Source organism: Mustelus asterias, chromosome 8 (assembly GCF_964213995.1).
Source record: "Mustelus asterias chromosome 8, sMusAst1.hap1.1, whole genome shotgun sequence".
Lineage (NCBI taxonomy): Eukaryota > Metazoa > Chordata > Chondrichthyes > Carcharhiniformes > Triakidae > Mustelus > Mustelus asterias.
In genome coordinates, this window is record NC_135808.1 from 315339 (window position 1) to 340256 (window position 24918).

The 24918-nt window shown below is 45.8% G+C and overlaps 3 protein-coding genes across 3 annotated transcripts in view; 1 reads left to right on the forward strand and 2 right to left on the reverse strand.

The window, feature by feature from the left end:
- The window catches only part of csnk2b (casein kinase 2, beta polypeptide), a 296247-nt gene that overhangs the window by 214147 nt on the left and 57182 nt on the right, over nt 1–24918 (reverse strand). The window lies entirely within an intron of this gene.
- LOC144497803 (histone H2B 7-like) lies at nt 4950–5357 on the reverse strand. The gene has a single exon (XM_078219239.1). It carries the CDS (start codon nt 5355–5357, stop codon nt 4950–4952), a length of 408 nt encoding a protein of 135 aa, XP_078075365.1.
- On the forward strand, nt 14758–15144 carry LOC144497607 (late histone H2B.L4-like). Its single transcript, XM_078219048.1, has one exon. It carries the CDS (start codon nt 14758–14760, stop codon nt 15142–15144), a length of 387 nt encoding a protein of 128 aa, XP_078075174.1.

The following is a 24918-nucleotide window of genomic DNA, read 5'->3' on the forward strand; positions in this document are numbered from 1 at the left end:
ATACTGTATATTGTCTGAGAATAATATAAAATACCTTATCTGAGAGACTGAACATAAATTACAATATATTAGCAAAACAACTACATATACCTGAGAGAGAATCTAAAATAAAATATATTAGCAAAGAAAAATATATAATGTCTGAGGGCAGATAATAATATATTGTCTGAGAGACTGACTATGAATTAAAATATATTAGCAAAGAGTAATTACAGTAACTGAGGGACAATATAAATTAAAATATATTATCCGAGAATCATATAAAATATCTTATCTGAGAGATCAAGGATAAATTACAATGTATTTAAAAAATATATATAATGAGAGCAGAGAATAATATGTAATATCGGAGACTGAACATAAATTAAAATATGTCAACAGAGAATAATATATAATATCTGAGAGACAATCTAAAATAAAATATTTTCGCAGAGAAAGTATCTTCTCTGAGCGATTGACCATGTATTAGCAAAGTAAAAGATATAACATTTTAATATCTTACCTGAGAGACAAGATAAATTAAAATATATTAGCAGAGAATGATATATAGCATCCTATCTGACAGTCTGGACATAAATTAACTATTTCTCTCTCTACTTCTCTCCCTATTTCTCTCTCTTGCACTTGAATTGCAATAAGAGGTGGATCATTTAGGGCGGGGATGAGAAGAAATTACTTCACATCAGGGATTTTGAATTCTTTTCTTTTGAGAAAGAAGAGTTGGAAGGATATCATTGTTCATATCCTCATAAACACACCAAATTCTATTAGCTTGGATCTCCCTAAATCTTTACCGTGGAAATAATGGAATTACAATGGAATTTTAGAATTCTATCCGCAGGACTCTCATTTCTCATTTGTGCATGAACTCCTTCGCAAGTATTAGGATGATTTTCTTATTTGCGGATATTATGTGATTCTCTCCATCTTTTTTCCAGTAAAAATGCCAGTTGGTGGTCTTGATAAATACAGTCTCAGGCGGGGTTATTCAAATACACCAAGAGCATCAAATGAAGGGGGAAATGCCTCTTGCTTCAACATTGATTCTTGCACATGCAAGTGGCGAACAAGACTCACCTCCCTCAAACTCTTTCGAAAACAGGATTTGTATGTGGGCACGTACCCATCAAAAACCAGGCAGTTTCCAGCATTTTTGTATCACTAGAACTGTTCTACTTCCAAAATGAGTTTATCACAACTTGAAATCGATCACTGCAGTGACAACCAAAAGATGCAGTGCGGGGTTAATTTTTGAAATGTTGTATTTGTCTTTGCAAGAAAAGGATAATCTATGCTTGAAATGAAGGGGGTGGGTCGAAAAAAACACAAATAAAATAAACCAAGCCGAGGCAAATATGTAAAGACAACGTGTAATCAGTTGCCCCTGTGTCTGAGGACTACCTGACAGTGACGGTCTGGTTGAGGACTGGTGATTTTCTACCAAAATATCCGTCCGGCTCAGCATAGTTCCCAGTTTAAATTTCGAGTTGAGTTTAAACGATTTCTGGACATCTTTGGAGATTTCAGTGAACTGTGCTCTGACGAAGAATCACCCAGACTGGAAACGTTGGCTCTATTCTCGCTCCACAGAAGCTGTCAGGCCTGCTGAGATTTTCCAGCATTTTCTGTTTTCGTTTCAGTGAAATTCCTAAGTGTTTCAGTATTGCGATAAGCTAATTTATTATTTTTTTCTTAAATAAAGATCATTTCATTAACACGACAGCAAAATGCTGCGGAAATCTGAAATTCAAACAAAGAATATTATCTGTTTATTTTTAAGTCTGTCCGCCTACAAACCCGCTTCAATTGGAACTTTCTGACAACCAGACTGGTAGGTCTGGTTCTGTCTGAAATGTTTCGTGGCTCGAAAGAGTCGTTTTTGATGTTGAAATTTCGTTCCTTTCGAATGCTCGACGAACATTCTTTGCTTTAGACAGGATAGATGGAGAAAGGATGTTCCCAATGGCGGGGGAATCCAGAACTAGGGGTCATAATTTGAGGATAAGGGGTGAACCTTTTAGGACTGAGGTGAGGAGAAATTTCTTCACCCAGAGGGTGGTGAATGTGTGGAATTCACTCCCACAGAAAGTAGTTGAGGCCAAAACGTTGTGTGATTTCGAGAAGAAATTAGATATCGCTCTTGGGGCTAAAGGGATCAAGGGGTATGGGGGGGGGGGAGGGAATCAGGATATTGAATTTAATTAGTCATGGTCAAAGTGGGGGAATAGGCTCGAAGGGCTGAATGGTTTACTCTTGCTATGTACGTCCCGGCTTTCTGAAATGTTTGGTGGCCCTGAAGAGCCTTTTTTGGTTCAGATTTCGTTTCTTTCGAGTTTTTTTGGGTTCAAATTTAGTTTCTTTTGAGTTCTGGATGAGGATCTACGACCCAGGGAGAGGGTTCTGGCTCTTTCTTACATATTTGGTGGCTCCGAAAAGAGCTGATTGTGACTCAAGTTTCACTCCTTTTGAATTTTTTAGCTCAGCTTTAGTTTCTTTGAATGTTCAATGTGGACTTACGGCCCAGTGAGAGGGTTTGGCTTTCTGAAATATTTGGTGGCTCTGAAAAGAGCCTTTTTTTGTTGTGTGGCATGTTTTAAATGTTGAATGTGGATTTACGACCCTTCTCCTCTGTCCCTCAGATGTTGCCTGCGATCTCCGAGCAAGCCTGGCTGGTTTTCTCCGAGGCGGAGGTTTCCTCGGGAGCCGGGGCCTGGCTGTTCTCCTTCCCCTCCTCCTGCTGCTGCTCCTGAGGGGGCTTGGCCGCTCCTCTTCGGGGTTTGGCCTTCGGTTTCCTGCCGCCTCTGGCGGGGCGTCTGGCCGCCGCCTTCCTGCCCCTCTTGCCGGGGCTCCTGGCCCCTTTGCGGCCACCCCCGGCAACCGCTTTCCTGGCGGAGACCCGCCTCATCTTGCGGGGGACGAGCTGCCTCTTGGGTCTCTTGACGGCGGCTTTGCGGCTGCCCCGGCCGGAGGTGGCGGCGGCGGGCGAGACAGGCGGCTCCCTCTTCCGGGGCCTCCTGTCCGGCCGGTCCGCAGCCGCTGCCTCCTCCCGGGCGGGCAGTTTGAAGGAGCCCGAGGCGCCGCTGCCCGAGGTCTGCACCAGGGAGCCTTTACTGACCAGGCTCCGCACCGCCTGCCGGAGCCGCCACTTGTTGGCCGCCACGTCGTAGCCGCTGCCCAACAGCAGCTTCTTGACGGCGGCCAGGGAGATCCCGCGGCGCCCCGCCTTGCCGCTGGACACCGCCTCCAGGATCCGCTCCGACACCGTGGCCGAGCTGCTCCTGCCGCCGCCCCGGCCCTTGGGCTTCTTCCCCCCTGCTCCTCCTCCTCTCCTGCGGGCCGCCTGGGTGTCGGCCATGGGTTTCCCTCCCTCCCCCCGGGCTGGATCTCTGACTCTACCCCCGGCCCCAAAGAATCTCTCCCTCCCTCTGGCGGGAAAGGAAGAGTTTCCTCCGGCGCCGCCGCCCCCGCTATTTAACCGGGTGAAGCCGACGCTGCAGAGCCAAAGAGACTCCAGGAGTCAAAATATCAATTCTGGAGCTAAAGGGCAACTTTAGGAGACAAAACTCCAGAAGTGAAAGAGAAACTCCAGGAGTCAGAGAAGCAACTCCTGGAGTCAAATTTCAAATCCAGGAGCCAAATATCAACTCTGCAGGAGCAAAGATCAGGGTCAAAGACTAACTCTGAGCAAAGATCGAAGATCTCCTCCAAACTAAGAGGAAAACAAAGCTCCAGGATCTTCTCAGTTCATCCTCTTAATTTATTTACTTTTAAACCGCATTACAATAAAACAATTTAAACAGACCCTGTGCCAAGCTGGAGTGAAAGACTTTCTTTGTGCGATCTCCCATTCAACATGAGATTAGGCATTTTCTCAGCACATTAATCCTTTTAACACATTGAAACAGCAACCAGATTGTTATCAATTTCTCAATTTTAGTTAATCTCTAGTCAAGGTGAGAAATGTGGATGAAGCAGATTTAACAAATGAAAGTGCAATTTGGATACAACAGGTGCGACTCCAAGGATTATCTTTTTCTGAAGTAAGCCACTGCAGGCGGAGAGTTGGAACTAAAGTTTTGATTCTTCTGCAGAGTTTTAGATTTTGTTTATTCTGTCACATTGGAAATTTTGTTTGTTAAGTTTTATTCGCTTTGGTAACTTTCACGTTTTGGTTGTATTGTTAAATTGGTAATAATTCTAGTGTTAGAAATGTTGAGTTTATCCAGCATTGATATTTTATGTGGTATTTTGCCCTGGTGTGTTGCAAGTTTTATTCACTTTGGTAAATCTAACGTTTTAAGTTTATAAATTTTGATTATTTGCGAAGTTGAAAATTGTTCTGGTGTGTTAGAAATGCTGAGTTTATCCAGCATTGTTGCTTTTGTTTTTGTGTTTAAGTGTTGTTTTTTTCCTGGCATGTTGCAAGTTGGTAAATCTGAAATTCTAGTTGTTGTTAAATTGGAGGTTTCTGTTGTATTATTAAATTGGAAAATATTCTGCTGTTAGGAATGTCGGGTTAATCAAACATTGTGCTTTTATTTTACATGAGCATGTTGCAAGTTTGATTTGTTTTGTTAAATTTGAAGTTGTGTTGGTTAAGTTGAGATTTTGGTTTTGCTGCGTTTGAAATTGTTCTGGCATGCACTTTTTTATTTATAACTTTTATTTTGATCTGGTATGTTGCAAGTTTGATTCGCTTTGAGTTGGAAGTTTTGGTTGTATTAAGTTGGAAAATGTTTAAGTGTGTTAGGAATGCTGAGTTTATCCAGCACTTTTAAATTTATATTTTGTTCTGGTATGTTGCAGGTTTGATTTGCTTTGGCAAATTTGAAGTTGTGTGGATCCTGCTCGGTTAACAGATTGATACAGCCCTCCCTGTTCAGACATTTGTAAGTGGCTCTTAGAAGAGCCGTTTTGTTTTGATTGTCGATTTGTTTAACCCTCTCCCTCTACTTTGAGCTGGTGTACTTGGTGACCGCCTTAGTGCCCTCGGAGACGGCGTGCTTGGCCAGCTCTCCCGGCAGCAGGAGGCGGACAGCGCTCTGGATCTCCCGGGAGGAGATGGTCTGGCGCCGGGTGTAGTGGACCAGGCGGGAAGCCTCGCCGGCGATGCGCTCGAAGATGTCGCTGACGAACGAGTTGATGACACTCATGGCCTTGGAGGAGATGCCGGTGTCCGGGTGGACCTGCTTCAGCACTTTGTAGATGTAGATGCTGTAACTCTCTTTCCTGCTGCGCCGGTGCTTCTTGTCCCCCTTCCTGGACATCTTCATTGCTGTCTTCTTGGAGCCTTTCTTGGACAGGGAGCCCTTGGAGCCCACGGTGGTGGCACTGGTGGAGACAGCGGCAGTCGGCATGGCCAGATCTTCCGATTCCTTCACCTCCCCGACTGGGACAGACGGGAAATAATAACCTGGATACAAACCTGCAGCCCCTTATATACACAACACCATGCAAATGAAGGATTGGAAATCCTCAATTCCCATTGACTCAACCTGGATCAAGCTCATCTTCAATTCGCAGAAATCACAGGAAGGTATCTTTTCAAAAAATTGGTGGGAAGGAGATTCAACCTGGTTTGGGGAGAGGGAAACCCCAAAAAACATCATGTAGAAATCACACCTTAAATTTTCCGGTCGCCGACGGAAGGGAAATGGATAATGTCCCGCATTTGTATTTTATTTTAATAATTTTTTTGCTGTTTGTCTGGGATTCAATCCTGTTTTAAAACCAGGACGGAAAATTTGGCGAAATCTCCGTCCACTTCACTGCGGCGGGACCGGATATTTCTCCAAAGGCTGAGTTTTTCCAGTATTTTCTATTTTTATTTCACATTTGCAACATCCAGTGTTTGATTCCCAATGATTTTTAGAGGATGTTTTATGAATTTGGGGGTTTATTTTCTGATTATTCCTCTTTCTCTGAGGGAGTCGGTGGCTCTGAAAAGAGCCTTTTGTTATTGATTTTTATTCTTTATTTTTCCTCCTTCACCGTTTTGCTTTCCTGCCGCCCGGTTGTTTCCTCGGTTTCTTTCTCAGTTGCTGCCGCCTCTTCTTCCCCTTCCTGCCCGGCGGCCGGATCCCCTTCAGGCGCCGGCTCCTTGCGCGCTTTCCGGAGCCGCCCGCCCAACCTCCGGACGTCGGTGGCTTTGGCTCTTTTCCTCCGCCCGCCGCCGGCAGCGGCTCCCTTCCTCCGGCCTCCTCCCGGTTTCTTCTTCAGCCGGGCCGGGCTCCTCTTCACCTTGGCTCTGGGCCCAGCGGCCGCTCTCCTCCGCGGCCGGCCGCCCCCCTGGGCTTTGGGGGCGGCGGAGGCGCGGCTCTGTCCCTCCAGATGCTGCCGGTTGATCCTGAAGGAGCCGGAGGCCCCGGTGCCGGCGGTCTGGAGCAGCGAGCCGCCGCTGACCAGGCTCCGCACCGCTTGGTTCACCCGCGAGTTGATCCGCGGCACGTCGTAGCCGGCGGCCGACAACGCCTTCTTGACGCCGGCCAGCGACAGGCCGCGGCGTTCCCGGGAAGAAGCCACCGCCTCCACGATGTGGCCCGACACGGTGGGCGCTCCCGCCACTTGCCGCACCCTGGAGGGCGGCGGGCCCCTCCGCCTCCTCAGCTTTCTGCCTCGGGAGGGGCCTTCGAGCAGATCGCCCGAAGCCATTTGCGGCGGTGGCGCCTTTCGCACCTTCCCTTCGCCCTCCTCGTCCCGCGCTCCTCGCCGCCGGGAGCAGAACTACAGAGCGGGCGGCGGCAGCGGTGCTTCTTCAATACCCAAAGCCGACGCGATAGAGGCGAGTCCTCCCACTGGGAGCCGGCGCGCGCTCCCCAACCCACCCAGCGCACGTGTTCCCCAACCCACCCAGCGCACGTGTTTCCTTACCCATTCGATGCCTGCTCCGCAACCCACCGCGCGCATGTTCCCCAATTCACTCAGACGTCCGTTCACCAAACGACTCTGCGCATGCTCCTCAATACTCAAAGCAGACGCGATAGTGGCGAATCCTCCCACTCGGCGCATGCTCCCCACACCACTCCGCGTCCGTTCACCACCCCACACAGCGCATGCTCCCCAACACACAAAGCGGACGCGATGGCGACGAGGCCTTCCACTCGGCGCATGCTCCCTAGCCCACCTACACTGAGCCACCCCTCTCCCAGGCACCAGGGCAAATTAAACATTTTCACCCGCCACCCTTTGCCTTCCACAACGAAAGCACCACAAAGATGTCTCAGGCAGTCTTGTGTAGTGCCTTTCACGCCTTTTCCGAGGTATTTTGGAAGTGAACTTACTGTTGTCCTGTAGGAATTGCCTCAGCTAGAAGGCAGCACTTCTGACAGGGCGGCACTCCTACAAGTGGCTACCCTTCACCTAATCTGGCTGCAAAGCACGTTGAGAGCTCCTAAAGCGGTGAAAGACATTATATAAATGCAAATGTTTCTTTTTTTATACAGCAGCATATCATTTGATTGCCAAAATACTATTCCTAAGTTATAACTGATAAACACAAGACTTGATTGAGAGCCGGCCAAACCTGGAAGCTTCTCATTCCAATTTCTGGCTATAAATTATGTTTGTGGACAGGCCAAAGAATAAGGATGTTTTTTTAACTCTGGACTGAATGGTCAAGTGTTTGGACTAACAAACCTATTGAGAAAGTTTTAAGTTTATTTATTAGTGTCACATGTAGGCTTACATTAACACTGCAATGGAGTTACTGTGAAAATCCCCTAGTCGCCACACTCCAGCATCTGTTCGGGTACACTGAGGGAGAATTTAGCATGGCCACTTCATCTAACCAGCACGTCTTTTGGACTTTGGGAGGAAACCAGAGCACCCGGAGGAAACGCATGCAGATGCGGGAGAACATGCAGGCTCCGCACAGGCAGTGACACAAGCCAGGAATCAAACCCGGGTCCCCAGCGCGGTGAGACAGCAGTGCTAACCACTGTGCCAGCATGCCGCCCATGAACGACATGAAGTGTTGTTTGTGACAAATTTAATAAAAGTGTGACTGAGCATGTAATTCGTTAGCCTTTCACCGCAGGAATGAGTTGAGTGAACTTTCTCTAAACCGCTTTGAATGGAATTTTATCTTATTATTTTAAAAATCAGGAGATTTGCACAGGACTCCAGACATGATCTCACCAAGCTCCTGTATGGTTCCAGTGAAGCTTCCCTTTCTTTATATTCCATTCCTCCTGCAATAAATGTCAACACTCCAATTTCCTTCCTAATCACTTGCTGTACCTTTATGCTTTCAGAGACCAGATGAGATATCGGTGTGTTATGAAGTTAGGCTGGATCCCAAATTTATTTGATTTTCGCATTAATGTGAGTGTAGGGTGTTTCACTCTAGGTATGATTCTATTGACTCACTAGGTAGTTTTTATTAAATCAAACTAAGAACTAAGAATCAAATTAAGAACAAAGTTACAATATAACAAAAAATTAGCATAACCTTTTTCAGTTAAAACACTTAAACATGACAAAGTATAATTCTTAATAGCCATCCATCTCTATAATCCCAATTTAAGCAATATCCCCATAGACATACATTATTCTTCAGAACCAATTAACACAAAAAAAACCCAGCTCACATGTATGCTAGATTTCCAGTTTTTAACCTCTCTGGACACATACAGAAATAGACCTGCCTTCTGACTCCCATACAGCAGCCTCCAGAGAAAGAGATACCTTCCAGCAGCAGAACTTCAGAGAGAGAAACCTAGTTCCTCATAGATTCCAGTCTCCAGACTTCAGAAAAAGAACTATTTCTGCTCTTTACCGATCTCAAACAGCAACTCAATTGGGTTTCTCTGTGAGCCTAGCCCCACCCAGTCATCTGACTTTATCTGTAAAAAAACGAATTAAAAACCCCCAAGGGGAATAAACTAAAATAACAACCCTGCATTAGTCCAAATTAAAACAAACATTTTAGCAATTAAGATCAATTATGCTGCTGCAGTAACAACATGGGGCCAACAATATGGCACCAATAATAGAACAAGCTGCTAAAACAAATCCTGCACAAGAAACATGACACAAATACATTACTTAAAGGCACAATATCGTCACAACACTAACATTTTTGTGATTGAGAAACCTTCCTTTGTCAACCACAGCTCATCTATATCCTATTCCAGTCCAAGTCCTAATAACAAATCACCCTTTTTCCTGTTAGCATCTATTAACTCCAATTTCCCCCCAAAATATTAGGTGTATATTAACTTAAGAGGTTTACAAAACAATAGCAACAGATGCTGAGAAATCTATTTGGGGGAAACAAAAATTATGTTGCCTCTGGAAATCTTCCAGTCTGACAATCATAGAATCCCTACAGTGCAGAAAGAGGTCATTCAGCCCATCAAACACACACTGACAACAATCCCAACCAGGCCCTATCCCCATAACCCCACATTTACACTGCTAATCCCCCTGACAGTAAGGAGCAATTTAGTATGACCAATCAACCTAACTCGCACATCTTTGGATACTGAGGGGCAACCTAGCCTGGCCAATCCACCTAACCAGCACATCGTTGGACACAAGGGCTATTCAGCATGGCCAATCCACCTAGCCTACACATCTTTAGACACTAAGGGGCAATTTAGCATGGCCAATCCACCCTACCCGGCACATCTTTGGACACTAAGGGACAATTTAGCATGGCCAATCCACCTAACCTGCACATCTTTGGACACTAAGGGGCAATTTAGCATGGCCAATCCACCTAACCTGCACATCTTTGGACACTAAGGGGCAATTTAGCATGGCCAATCCACCCTAACCCACACATCTTTGGACACTAAGGGCCAGCTTAGCAAGAACAATCAACGTAATCCACACATCTTTGGACACTAAGAGACAATTTAGCATGGCCAATCCACCTAACCTACATATCTTTGGACACTAAGGGACAACTTAGTATGGCCAATCCACCTAGCCTACACATATTTGGACACTAAGGGGCAATTTAGCAAGGCAAATCAATGTAACCCACACATCTTTAGACACTAAGGGGCAATTTAGCATGGCCAATCCTCCTAACCTGCACATCCTTAGACACTAAGGGGCAATTTAGCATGGCCAATCCACCTAACCTGCACATCTTTAGACACTAAGGGGAAATTTAGCACAGCCAATCCACCCTACCCGGCACATCTTTGGACACTAAGGGACAATTTAGCACGGCCAAACCACCTAACCTTCACATGTGGGAGTAAACCAGAGCACTCAGAGGAAACCCGTGCAGACATGGGGAGAACATGCAAACTCCACTCAGTCAGTCACCCAAGGCTGGAATTAAACCTGGGCTCCTGGCGCTGTGAGGCAGCAGTGCCACAAGGATGGACTAATGCTGCAAACCATGTGATGGCATTTCTGTTAGGGATCATTCTCATTGAAGACAGAGATGAGGAGGAATTTCTTCTCTCAGAGGGGAGTGAATCTGTGGAATTCTTTCCCGCAGAGGGCTGTGGAGGCCGGGTCACTGAGTATGTTCAAGGCTGAGACAGACAGATTGTTAATCAGTAAGGGAATCGAGGGTTATGGGGATAAGGCAGGAAAGTGGAGTTGAGCATTATAAGAACATAAGAACATAAGAAATAGGAGCAGGAGTAGGCCATCTAGCCCCTCGAGCCTGCCCCGCCATTCAATAAGATCATGGCTGATCTGATAGTGGTTTAGTTCCACTTACCCGCCTGATCCCCATAACCCTTAATTCCCTTATTGATCAGAAATCTATCCACCTGTGACTTAAACATATTTAACGAGGTAGCCTCCACTGCTTCATAGGGCAGAGAATTCCAGAGATTCATTACCCTCTGAGAGAAGAGGTTCCTCCTCAACTCTGCTCTAAACTGACTCCCCCTTATTTTGAGGCTGTGTCCTCTAGTTCTTGTTTCCTTTCTAAGTGGAAAGAATCTCTCTGCCTCTACCCTGTCTCGCCCCTTCATTATCTTATATGTCTCTATAAGATCTCCCCTCAGCCTTCTGAACTCCAACGTGTACAGGCCCAATCTACTCAATCTCTCCTCATAAGCCACACCCCTCATCTCTGGTATCAACCTGGTGAACCTTCTCTGATCACATCAGATCAGTCACAATCTCATTGAATGGCAGTACAGACCCGATGGGCTGAATGGCCTACTTCTGCTCCTACGTCTTATGGTCTAGTTTCTTCTGCACATTGGCAAGTGGATCTGTTATTCTGTTAAATTTTTGTGACATCATGGAAGTAGCTGCAGATATAGTGGATGCACTGATAGTAACTTTCCAAGAATCTGTGAACTCTGAGGAAGTCCCAGAGGATTGGAAACCTACCAATGGAACAGTCTTATTCAAAAAGGGAGGGAGACCTGAAATAGATAACTCTAGGCTAGTTAGCGTATTTAACAGTCTCCAATGTGGCACCTTGGCAAAGGCCTTCTGGAAATCTAAATAAATCACATCCACTGGTTCTCCCTTATCCAACTTTGTTGTTACCTCCTCAAAGAACTCTAACAGGATAAGGATGGCAGATTTCCTTCCCTAAAGGACATTGGTGAGCCAGACGGGTTTTTCCGACAATCGACAATGGTTTTATGGTAATCAATTCATTAATTCCAGATGTTTTTTTACTGAATTCAAATTCCACCATCTGCCGGGGCAGGAGTCGAACCTCAGAGCATGAGCTGAGTTTCTGGATTAATAGTCCAGCAATAATACCATGAGGCCATTGCTTCCCGGTGGGGAGTGGGGAGAAGATGGTGGTAAACAGAGTGGGGGAGGGGGGGAGCCTAGGGCAAGGGCCTGTTTGATTCCATTTGTCGTCATGTTGTCCTGGAGGGAGCAGACCATTGAATTTATAAAATGCGTACAGGAAGATTCTTTGGAACAATATGTTGACAGTCCAACTAGAGAGGGGGCTATACTGGACCTAGTACTGGGGAATGAGCCCGGTCAGGTCATCAAAGTTTCAGTAGGGGAACATGTGGCAAATAGTGACCACAATTCTGTAAACTTTAGGATAGTAATGGAAAAAGATGAGTGTTGTTCTATGGGTAAGATGCTGAATTGGGGGAAGGCTAACTACAGCCGGATTAGGCAGGATTTGGTGGCTGTTGATTGGGAGAGGCTGTTCAAGGGTAAATCCACATCTGGCATGCGGGAGTCTTTTAAAGAGCAGTTGATAGGACTGCAGGACAGGCATGTGCTTGTAAAGAGGAAGGATCGGAAAGGTAGGATTCAGGAGCCGTGGATAACCAATGAAATTGTGGGGCTAATCAAAAAGAAAAAAGAGGTCCAGGCTAAAAACAGATGGACCACTGGAGGAATACAGAGAAAGTAGAAAAGAACTCAAACAGGGAGTTAGAAGGGCAAAAAGGGGTCACAAAATGTCCTTGGCAGACAGGATTAAGGAGAATCCTAAGGCATTTTATACATACGTTTGGAACAAGAGGGTTGTTAGGGAAAGAATCGGACCTCTCAGGGACAAAGGGGGGGAATTATGCTTAGAACCAAAGGAAGTAGGAGAGATCCTAAACGAATACTTTGCATCAGTATTCACAAAGGAGAGGGACATGTTGACTGGTAGTGTCTCAGAGAGATGTGTTGACCCGTTAGAAAAAATCTCAATTACAAGGGAGGAAGTGTTAGGTTTTTTAGGAAACATTAAGACAGACAAATCCCCAGGGCCAGATGGCATCTATCCTGGACTCCTCAGGGAGGCAAGAGATGAAATTGCTGGGCCTCTAACAGAAATCTTTGTCTCTTCACTGGACACAGGTGAGGCCCCAGAGGATTGGAGGATAGCAAATGTGGTCCCGTTCTTTAAGAAAGGTAGCAAGGATAACCCGGGTAATTATAGGCCGGTGAGCTTGACGTTTGTGGTAGGGAAATTGTTGGAGAAGATTCTTAGAGATAGGATATATGCGCATTTAGAACTGAATAATCTCATTAGCGATAGACAGCATGGTTTTGTATGAGGGAAGTCATGCCTCACAAATTTGGTTGAGTTTTTTGAGGAGGCGACAAAAACGATTGATGAGGGAAGGGCCATGGATGTCGTCGATATGGATTTTAGTAAAGCGTTTGACAAGGTCCCTCATGGCAGGCTGGTGCAAAAGGTTAAATCTCACGGGATAAAAGGTGAGCTAGCTAGATGGGTGGAGAACTGGCTTAGCCATAGAAGACAGAGGGTAACAGTGGAGGGGTCTTTTTCCAGTTGGAGGTCTGTGGCTAGTGGTGTTCCGCAGGGCTCTGTACTGGGACCTCTGCTGTTTGTGATATATAGAAATGATTTGGAGGAAGATGTAGCTGGTGTGATCAGTAAGTTTGCGGACGACACAAAGATTGCTGGAGTTGCGGATAGTGATGAACATTGTCAGAGAATACAGCAGGATATAGACAGGCTGGAACATTGGGTGGAGAAATGGCAGACGGAATTTAATCCAGATAAATGCGAAGTAATGCATTTCGGTAGATCTAATGTAAGGGGGAGCTGTACAATAAATGGCAGAACCATCAGGAGTATAGACACACAGAGGGACCTGGGTGTACAAGTCCACAGATTCTTAAAGGTGGCAGCACAGGTGGAGAGGGCGGTGAAGAAGGCATATGGCATGCTTGCCTTTATTGGATGGGGCATAGAATATAAAAGTTGGCGTATGATGTTGCAGCTGTATAGAATGTCGGTTAGGCCACATTTGGAATACTGCGTCCAGTTCTGGTCGCCACACTACCAGAAAGACGTGGAGGCTTTGGAGAGAGTACAGAAAAGGTTTACCAGGATGTTGCCTGGTATGGAGGGGCTTGGTTATGAGGAGAGATTGGGTAAACTGGGGTTGTTCTCCCTGGAAAGATGGAGGATGAGGGGCGACCTAATAGAGGTGTATAAAATTATGAAGGGCATAGATAGGGTGAACAGTGGGAAGCTTTTTCCCAGGTCAGAGGTGACGAACACAAGGGGTCACGGGTTCAAGGTGAGGGGGCAAGGTTCAACACAGATGTCAGGGGGACGTATTTTACACAGAGGGTGGTGGGGGCCTGGAATGCACTCCCAAGCAAGGTGATTGAGGCGGACACGCTGGGATCTAGATAGCCACATGAACAGACTGGGAATAGAGGGATACAAACGAATGCTCTAGTTGGGCACATGAGCGGCGCAGGCTTGGAGGGCCGAAGGGCCTGTTCCTGTGCTGTATTGTTCTTTGTTCTTTGATTTATTATTGTCACACGTATTGGGATACAGTGAAAAGTGTGGGGCATGATCTTACCACCTGTCCACGCCACACTCAAGCTGCAGTGAAGACAGTGAATTTGGCAACAAGCCGAATCTCTGTTCGCTGCTGCAGGATGGGAAAATCCCGCTGTCCTGAACAGTCGGAAAATTCCGGCCATTGTACAGGCAAAACATACTGCTCATAGAGTACGTAGGGGAGAGGGAAAGGAGAAGGTGCAGAATGCAGTGTTTTGGTCACAGCTAGGGTGTGGAGAAAGATCAACTATTAATATAAGGTAAGTCCATTCAAAAATCTGATGGCAGCAGGGACTTCTCTGAAATGCAGCAAAAGTTAGGACATTTGAGCCTTCAAGTGTAACAAGTTGGCGGGGGCGTTGCTGATTGGTCAATTTACTTCAATCGTGATTACGTCACAATGGATGCTGGGCCCTCTCCGCCAATGGGAACGCGCCGCTCTCCAATCCCTCATTTGCATACGGCCAGCAGTTAAATAGCTGGCGGCGGCGGCCGCGCCTCACCTGAGCAGAGACTCACCTGAGACCATCATGTCTCAGAACAAGCGCACGGCGCCCAGAAAAGGGCCCAAGCAAACGGCGAACAAGGCAGCGAGATCGGGCAGAACCCGGGCCGGCAGGAAGCGCAGGAGGCGGCGTAAGGAAAGCTACGGCCTCTACATCCACCGGGTACTGAAGCAGGTGCATCCTCGGCGCCACATCTCCTGCCAGGCCACGTCCGTGCTGGACTCGTTCGTCAACGTCATCTTCGAGCGGCTGGCCTGCGAGGCCTCCCGCCTGGTCAACTACAGCAAGCAGCAGACCCTGTCCTGCCGGGAGATCCAGTCGGCTGTCCGCCTCCTGCTGCCCGGCGACCTGGCCAAGCACGCCGCCTCAGAGGGCACCAAGGCGGTCACCAAGTACATCAGCTGCAGATGAGAATCCAGGGGCTACCACGCCCCTCTTAGAGAGGGGATGGCTGTGGGGGGAGAGGCATATACACACACCCACATACACAACAGGACTCTCTTTCAGAGCCCCTTATCTGGCATCTCCCAAGAGGGTCCTAACATTTCAATTCCAAAGTTGACTTGGTGGGATTTACCCCTAAAAAAAAACAGCTTCTGATTCTGCAATCCTTTCCCTCACTCTCCCCCTCAAAAAAAAGGCTTAGTGTGCATGTTATCTCCCGAGTTAAATTTGCAATGACCTATTTCTTCCTTAAAATTATATGAAGGAAAATGATGGTTAAATAATTGTCTGTCTCAACTCATTGCATTTAGATCCGCGTGTGTGTTTGGGTGGCCAGGAGGAGAAGCAGGGGGAGAACTCACCATCAGAACTGTTGGGACATTTTTGCAAGTACAGTGTATTACAAATAGTTATATTGCCAGGGATAGTGAAATTGACTACATTTCAATAACCCCAATCATCGTTACCTTCCAAAAAAACAGCAGAATCCCCATGTTTGTTATGTTAGCATTTTGTGGTTAATATACACTGCCTCCCCCCAAAAGAAAATGGAATTCCTACAGGCTAGAAGGAGGCCATTCAGCCCATCGAGCCTGCACCAACAATCCCACCTGTAACGCCACGGATTTACCCTGCTAGTCCCCTGAACGTAAGGGACAATTTAGCATAGCCAATCCACCTAACCTGCACATCTATGGACAATAAGGAACAATTTAGCATAGTCAATCCATCTAACCTGGAAATCCTGGGATGTGAAGGGGCAATTTGGCAAGGCCAATCCATCTAACCTGCACATCTATGAACACAAAGGGGCAATTTAGCATGGGCAATCCATCTAACCTGCATGCCTTTGGACACAAAGGGGCAATTTAGCATAGGCAATCCACCCTAACCAGCACATCTTTGGACACTAAGGGGCAATTTAGCATGGCCAATCCACCTAACCTGCACATCTTTGGAAACAAAGGGCCAATTTAGCATAGCCAGTCCACCTAACTTGCACATCTTTGGACACTAAGGGGCAATTTAGCATAGCCAATCCACCTAACCGGCACATCTTTGGAGTATAGGAGGAAACCCACGCAGACATAGGGAGATTATTACATGCACAGTGGACAATGGGGAACCCATGGATGTGGTGTATCTGGATTTTCAGAAGGCATTTGATAAGGTGCTGCACTAAAGACTGCTACATAAGATAAAGGTGCACAGTGTTACGGGTAATGTATTAGCATGGATAGAGGATTGGTTAGCTAACAGAAATCAGAGAGGGGGGGGTAAATGGGTGTTTTTCTGGCTGGTGATCAGTGACTAGTGGTGTGCCTCAGGGATCAGTGTTGGGACCGCAATTGTTTATGATTTACATTGATGATTTGGAGTTGGGGACCAAGTGTGTCAAAATTTGCAGATGACCCTAAGATGAGTGGCAGAGCAAAGTGTGCAGAGGATGCTGAAAGTCTGCAAAGGGATATAGATAGTCTAAGTGAGTAGGCCAGGGTCTGGCAGATGGAGTACAATGTTGGTAAATGTGAGTCATCCATTTTGGTAGGAATAATAGCAAAATGGACTATTATTTACATGGTAAAATATTGCAGCATGCTGCTGTGCAGAGGGACCTGGGTGTCCTTGTGCAAGAATCACAAGGAGTTGGTTTGCAGGTGCAGCAGGAAGTTAAGAAGGCAAATATAATTTTGTCCTTCATTGCTGGAGGGATGGAGATTATGATGTGGAGATGCCGGCGTTGGACTGGGGTAAGCACAGGAAGAAGTCTCACAACACCAGGTTAAAGTCCAACAGGTTTATTTGGTAGCAAATACCATAAGCTTTCGGAGCACAGCTCCTTCGTCAGATGGAGCGAAAACAGGGAGTTTATGTTACAGCTGTATAAGGTGCTGGTGAGGCCACACCTGGAGCACTGTGTACAGTTTTGGTCTCCTTACTTGAGAAAGGATATACTGGCACTGGAGGGGGTGCAGAGGAGATTCACTAGGTTGATTCCGGAGCTGAGAGTGTTGGCTTATGAGGAGAGACTAAGTAGACTAGGGCTATACTCATTGGAATTCAGAAGAATGAGGGGAGATCTTATTGAAACATATAAGATTGTGAAGGGAATAGATAAGATAGAAGCAGGGAAGTTGTTTCCACTGGTGGGTGAAACTAGAACTAGGGGGCATAGCCTCAAAATAAGGGGGAGCAGATTTTGGACTGAGTTGAGGAGGAACTTCTTCACACAAAGAATTGTGAATCTGTGGAATTCCCTGCCCAGTGAAGCAGTTGAGGCTACCTCATTGAATGTTTTTAAGGCAAGGACAGATACATTTTTGAACAGTAAAGGAATTAAGGGTTACGGTGAGCGGGTGGGTAAGTGGAGCTGAGTCCACAGAAAGATCAGCCATGATCTTATTGAATGGCGGAGCAGACTCGAGGGGCCAGATGGCCTACTCCTGCTCCTAGTTCTTATGTCCTTATGAACATGTAAGCTCCACACAGACAGTGACCCAAAGCCGGAATTGAACCCGAATCCTTGGCGCTGAGATATACTATAATTTTTTTAAAAATTAGCCTGCAATGTACTCTTGAGGGGAACAAACACATTTATTCCCATACCGCCAAATGTTGCAGATCATCCCACGTGAAGTGGCCAGTGGGAAACCTGAGGTGTACTTTGAGATCTAAAGAGGATGTTATACAGATGCACAAGTGGGGAAAGGTAACAAAATGGTTTGTTGCTCATGTAACGCTCGGAGGAGACCAACAACGTTTTTTAAAAATGGAAGAGGACATCTGAGTGAAATTATTCACTGAAAAAATGAGGCTGCAAGATTACACTGTTTGAAACAGAAGAATTGTTACAATACAAGAGTCAAACAATGCAACACTAAATTATCTTAGATAACCTCTACTCCGTACACCCAGAATCAACAGAATTTAAACATGAATTAAGCGAATTGTGGTCAATCATTAACTACAAATTACACATTAAATGGCAGGTACAAGACAGATCTTAAGAATTTGTTCCATCGTGCATTCAGCACCTGTCATCAGTCTCAATCACATAGTCCTTCACAACACTGTCTTACAAAGAATTTCAGCCCCTCTTCTAGGATTTAGCCCAGTCATTAGCAGCACGCAACCGATCTGAGTTCGATGGCCGCGATCTTTACCAAAAGTGCAGAGCCTCCTCAACTCTGGGGTAGATCGCGAAAGACAAGCAATGGCAACAACCCTGCATTTGTCTGCATTTCCTGCCCCTTGAGGCAGCCTGTCTTTCAGTGGCACAGTGGTTAGCACTGCCACCTCGCAGAACCAGGGTCCCGGGTTTGATTTGCAGCTTGGGTTATTGTCAGTGTGGAGTCTGCACGTTCTCCCCTGCATAGGTTTCCTCCCACAGTCCAAAAGACAACAAAGAACAGTACAGGACAGGAACAGGCCCTTCGGCCCTCCAAGCCTGCGCCGATCATGTTTACCTATCTAGACCAACTGCTTATATCCCTCTATTCCCTGTTTGTTAATGTGTCTATCTAAATACGTCTGAAATGTGACTAGTGTGTCTGCCTCAACCACTTCACCTGGCAGTGCATTCCAGGCCCCCACCACCCTCTGTGTAAAATATTGCTTCCGCACATCTCTTTCCCTGCTGCCATCAGACTTTTGAATGGACCTACCTTACATTAAGTTGCTCTTTCTCTACACCCGAGCCAAGACTGTAACACCACATTCTGCATTCTCTCCTTTCCTTCTCTCTGAACGGTATGCTTTGTCTGTAAAGCGCACAAGAAACAATACTTTTCACTGTATGCTAATACATGTGACAATTATAAATCAAATCAAATCAAATCCCTTATAATAAGAAATATTTCTATTCACAGTTTCACATCAAAGACTTTATAATGGCTTGGAGCTGTCAATAAAGCTGAACTGACAGGCAAACTGCTGTGATAATGATGGATTGTGAAATAATTTATGCAGCACAAATCCTATAATCATAACTTTCTGACATGTCAACAGACAGAGTGAAATAGTGAGCACTGTATTTTTCTAACACAGTGCCTTTTTTGTTTGTTATAGATAAAAACCAAGACAATTAAATCCCTTGAGAGTCTAACACTTCCAAAGAGTCTGACAGCCCCAATGAATTTATCAACTTTTTATATGCACTCATGTTTACTTTTATCAATCCCAGAAGGCACTTACTCTCTCCTGAAGGGTACCTCACCTCTCCCCAGGGGCTCCATACCTCTCCTAAAGGTGTATCTGGTCCTATTGTGCTAACTTCAGACATTCTCTTGATGAGTCTGAAGTTCACAAGTCATTTTGATTTGATTTGATATATTATTGTCACATGTATTGGGATAGAGTGAAAAGTATTTTTTATTGCGCGCTATTCAGACAAAACATACCATTCATAGCGTACACAGGGGAGAAGGAAAGGAGAGGGTGCAGAATAATGTTACAGTTACAGATAGGGTGTAGAGAAAGATCAATTTAATATAAGGTAGGTCCATTCAAAAGTCTGATGGTAGTAGGGAAGAAGGTGCTCTTGATTCGGTTGATACGTGACCTTAGACTTTTGTATCTTCAAGATTTAAACATGACACAGTATAACTCATAACAGCTATCTCTGTTGTTCCTAGTTATGCACCATCCCACAGACATACACCCTTCTTCAGACTTAGCACAAAAAGCAAGTATGCTCATGTGATGCTGGATTTTCAGCTTTGTAACTCCTATAGACAGAAATCCAGGCCAGCTGTTTGCAGAGAAGGATATCTTCAAACTGCTCAACTTCAGAGAGGTAAACATAATCTCTGGCAGTTTCCACAAACAGCCACACAGAAAACAGAAACTCCAACTCCATAGAGAGGGAGAGAGCACTGTTGCTTCTCTCCACTTCAAGTTACCACTGAAATGCAAAGCTAAAAACTGGGCTTTTCTATGAAGCATAGCTGTCCCTAGCCACATGACATGCCCCGTCAATCACCCCAAAATCAAGCTCCACTCAGCAATCCCAGGGGAACATTAAAACCACAGAACACTGCATTAGTTCAGATTAAAATCAGTATGATATCAATCATACTGCTTCAGTAACACTAAAGGACACCGGCAACAGACAACATGGTGGCTACGACAACTATCGATGATAGTTCATTACTGAGACTAGCTTTATAACTCCATATTTATTTCAATGAATTGAAATTCTTGTCACCACATTGCAGGAAGGATGTGGAGGCTTTAGAGAGGGTACAGAAGAGGTTCACCAGGATGCTGCATGGATTAGAGAGTTTGAACTATAAGGAGAGGCTGGACAAACTTGGGTTGTTTTCTCTGGAGCGGGGAAGGCTGAGGGGAGACCCATATCTTCTAAATGTTCGTTTACTCTGGATTAATTCCCAATGGCTCAAGTTCGGGATTTCCCATGGATGATCCTGGACTGGGTTTCGGCATCAAAGAGAAAGTGACAGGAAGACCCAGTGGCTCCAATGAGACGGTTCCCAAGAAGATGGTAATGTATGCTATCATTCCTGTGGCGTTACTTATTTCTACAAAGCTTTTGGCTCTTCTGGGCATTGTGGTTTACTTCTTAAGGAAGTGACATGTCCAACCACCCACTGACTTTTTTCATATGTGCAAAAGAAAAATCACAGAATGGGAGAACGATAATTTTATAGAATTTATAGAAATCTATAAAATTATGAGAGGCATGGATAGGGTGGATAGTCAGAATCTTTTTCCAAGAGTTGGAATAGGGGCCTACGAGGGGGCATGCACTTAAGGTGAGAGGGGGAAAGTTCAAAATAGATGTGAGGGGAAAGTTTTTTAGACAGAGAATGGTAGGTGTCTGGGAACACCTGGTAGGTGGTGATGGAGGCAGACACAATAGGGGCGTTTAAGGGGCTTTTAGATAAGCACATGAATATGCATGGAATAGAGAGATTATGGAGTGAGGGCAGGCAGAAGGGATTAATTTGGTGTCATGTTCAGCACAATATCATGGGGTCTGTTCCTGTGCTGTACTGTTCTATATTCTAAATTCCACCAGCTGCCCTGATGGGATTTGAACCCACGTCCCCCAGAGGATTAGCCTCCTAGTCCAGTCCAATGACAATAGCACCATGTCACAGTCACCCCTTCCTGACAGGAAGCATTAGCATTTCAACCACAATGATAACATGACCAGTTTGTGTATAGTTTCCGTATTGAAACCTTTGCCTCCGATTCAGCGGTGTATCAGACGGAAGGCAAAGGAACCAGCTAAGCTGCAAAGCCCGGGCGAAAACGGTGATCAACAAATATGGCGAGTAATGTTGGCATCCATTTGATATTTATTTTCTTGTCTATTGCGGGTAAGTGAATTTTCGTTTCATTGAGAAATGACACTGTAGTGACAGTGCGCATTAGAATATGCCATTGTTGCATGATTGAAGAAGGGGTTTTCCACTCCAGAGGTCTTCTGGCAACTCTTTCACTGGCTAGACCAGCATTTATTACCCATCCCTAATTGCCCCTTGAGAAGGTGGTAGTGAGCCGCCTCCTTGAACCCTCTGCAGTCCTGCGGTGTAGGTACACCTACAGTGCTGTTAGGGAGGGAGCTCCAGGGTTTTGACTCAGTGACAGTGAAGGCCGACATATTTCCAAGATACGCATTGGGAGTCAAAATTGAGGAAACTCCGCAACCCGACATTCCATAATTTTCTTTCGACTGTCGAAATCTGGGTGGCGCAGTGGTTAGCACTGCTGCCTCACAGCACCAGGGACCCGGGTTTGATTCCCGGCTTGGGTCACTGTTTGTGTGGAGTCTGCACGTTCTCCCCGTGTCTGTGTGGGTTTCCTCCACAGTCCAAAAGACGTGCTGGTTAGGTGCATTGGCCATGCTAAATTCTCCCTCAGTGTACCCGAACAGGCGCCGGAGTGTGACGACTAGGAGGTTTTCACAGTAACTTCATTGCAGTGTTAATGTAAGTCTACTTGTGGCACTAATAAAAAAATTTAAAAATTAGGGAAACAATAGTGGGTGGAGGGTGCAGAGTTTCCCAATGTGAGTTTGGAAATAATAAATCACTAATCTGTGTGATATTTAGACCAAAACACATTGAAGAACTTGTAATCTGCTCCTTTTCCCTCCCACCCCACACCCACACCCCACAGGAGGAATCTGTCCTTGGATCACCCCTCGACATGAAGATGCATATTCAGGACTGCCTATCGATGATTCCGATTCTGTTGCTTGCACTGGATTTATTCCCGATGGCTCAGGTGCGGGATTTCTCATGGATGATCCTGGATTGGGTTCCGGCGTCGAAGAGAAGGTGACAGGAAGACCCAGTGGCTCCAATGAGACGGCTCCCAAGAAGATGGCAATGTATGCTATCATTGCTGTGGCGTTACTTATTTCTACAAAGCTTTTGGCTCTTTTGGGCATTGTGGTTTACTTCTTAAGGAAGTGACATGTCCAACCACCCACTGACTTTTTTTTTTCATACACGCAAAAGAAAAATCACAGAATGGGAGAACGATACAGCACAGGTTGCAGGCCATTCTGCCCATTGTACCTGTGCTAGTCCTTTGAAAGCACTCTCCAATGCGTCCCATGACACCACCATAGAGGTGCTGATCTCAAACAATGACGAGACAGAGTACAGGAATGAGATAGAGAATCTGGTGAACTGGTGCGGCAACAATAATCTCTCCCTCAATGTCAACAAAACGAAAGAGATTGTCATCAACTTCAGGACGTGTAGTGGAGGACATGCCTCTATATCAATGGGGATGAAGTAGAAAGGGTCGAGAGCTTCAAGTTTTTAGGTGTCCAGATCATCAACAGCCTGTCCTGGTACCTCCACGCTGACACTATAGTTAAGAAAGCCCACCAACGCCTCTACTTTCTCAGGAGGCGAAGGAAATTTGGCATGTCAGCTACGACTCTCACCAATCTTTACAGATGCACCATAGAAAGCACCCTTTCCGGATATATCACAACTTGGTATGGCTCCTGCTCTGCCGAAGACCGCAAGGAACTACAAAGTGTCGTGAATGAAGCCCAGTCCATCACATAAATCAACCTCCCACCCATTGACTTTGTCTATACTTCTCGCTGCCTCGGAAAAGCAGCCAGCATAATCAAGGACTCCACGAACCCCGGACATTCTCTCTTTCACCTTCTTCCGTCTGGAAAAAGATACAAAAGTCTGAGACCACATACCAACCGACTCAAGAACAGCTTCTTCCCTGCTTCCAATCTTCTGAATGGACCTATGTTATATCAAGTTGATCTTTCTCTGCATCCTAGCTGTGACTGTAAAACTACATTCTGCACTATCTCCTTTCCTTCTCCCTTATGTACTCAATGAACGGTATGCTTTGTCTGTAGAGCGCGTAAGAAACAATACTTTTCGATGTATCCCAATACATGTGATAATAATCAGTCAAATCAAATCAAATCACCTCCTATTCATTCCCTACGAGCTCTGAAATTTGATTTTTCACCTTTTGAAGTGTTTGTCCAATTCCATTTTGAGAATTGCCACTCAGTCACCAGTAACCACCACCTCAGGTAGCATCTTCCTTTGAACATTTTTAGTTATCACAGCCATGGAGATGGATAAGTGGCAGACCCCTTTGTCCAAAAATCGTGGAACATCTGATTTGATACCAGGAAGTCCATTTGTTTTCTAATGTCATGAGAAGGGGTGGGCAAGGGGGGAGTAGTGGACCAATATGACAACCAATAGCTCCAGCAGGTGGGGGGGGAGGTGGCGTCCAATTGGTTGAAGGCTGCAGGTCACATGATGAAAACATAGACAACAAGGGCAGGAGTAGGCTATTAGGTCCTTCGATCCTACTCACCTTTCTGAAATAACTCCTCAGGGGCTGGTGCCCCTTCACCACATTCCTTTTATTTACAATCTGTATTCCACTCCTCGAGTGCTTCAGGTACACAGTCAGAATCCACAGTGTGCTGACACTCCTCAATATATACACAGATGAGGCTCCCTGATTGGGCAGGCAGTTATGACATCAATCAGGGATCTCATACTCAGGGAGCCGACCCAATGGGTCTCGTTGAAGTCATTACGCATTCAATGTGATCATGGGTGGCCCCCACTCTTTTACAGATACACCATAGAAAACATTCTTTCTGGTTGTATCACAGCTTGGTATGGCTCCTGCTCTGCCCAAGACCGCAAGAAACTACAAAGGGTCGTGAAGGTTGAGGGGAGAAGATTGAGCGTAGAAGATTGAGGGGAGATTTGATAGAGGTGTATAAGATTTTGATGGGTATAGATAGAGTGAATGCAAGCAGGCTTTTTCCGCTGAGGCTCGGGGAGAAAAAAACCAGAGGGCATGGGTTAAGGGTGAAAGGAGAAAAGTTTAAAGGGAATATTCGGGGGGGCTTCTTCACGCAGAGAGTGGTGGGAGTGTGGAATGAGCTGCCGGATAAAGTGGTAAATGTGGGGTCACTTTTAACATTTAAGAAAAACTTGGACGGGTTCATGGATGAGAGGGGTGTGGAGGGATATGGTCCAAGTGCAGGTCAGTGGGACTAGGCAAAAAATGGTTCGGCACAGACAAGAAGGGCCAAAAGGCCTGTTTCTGAGCTGTAATTTTCTATGGTTCGCTGGTGAATGTAGTCCAATCCATCACACAAACCAGCCCCCCCATCTATTGACTCCGTCTACACTTCCCGCTGCCTCGGCAAAGCAGCCAGCATAATTAAGGACCTCACGCACCCCGGGCATTCTC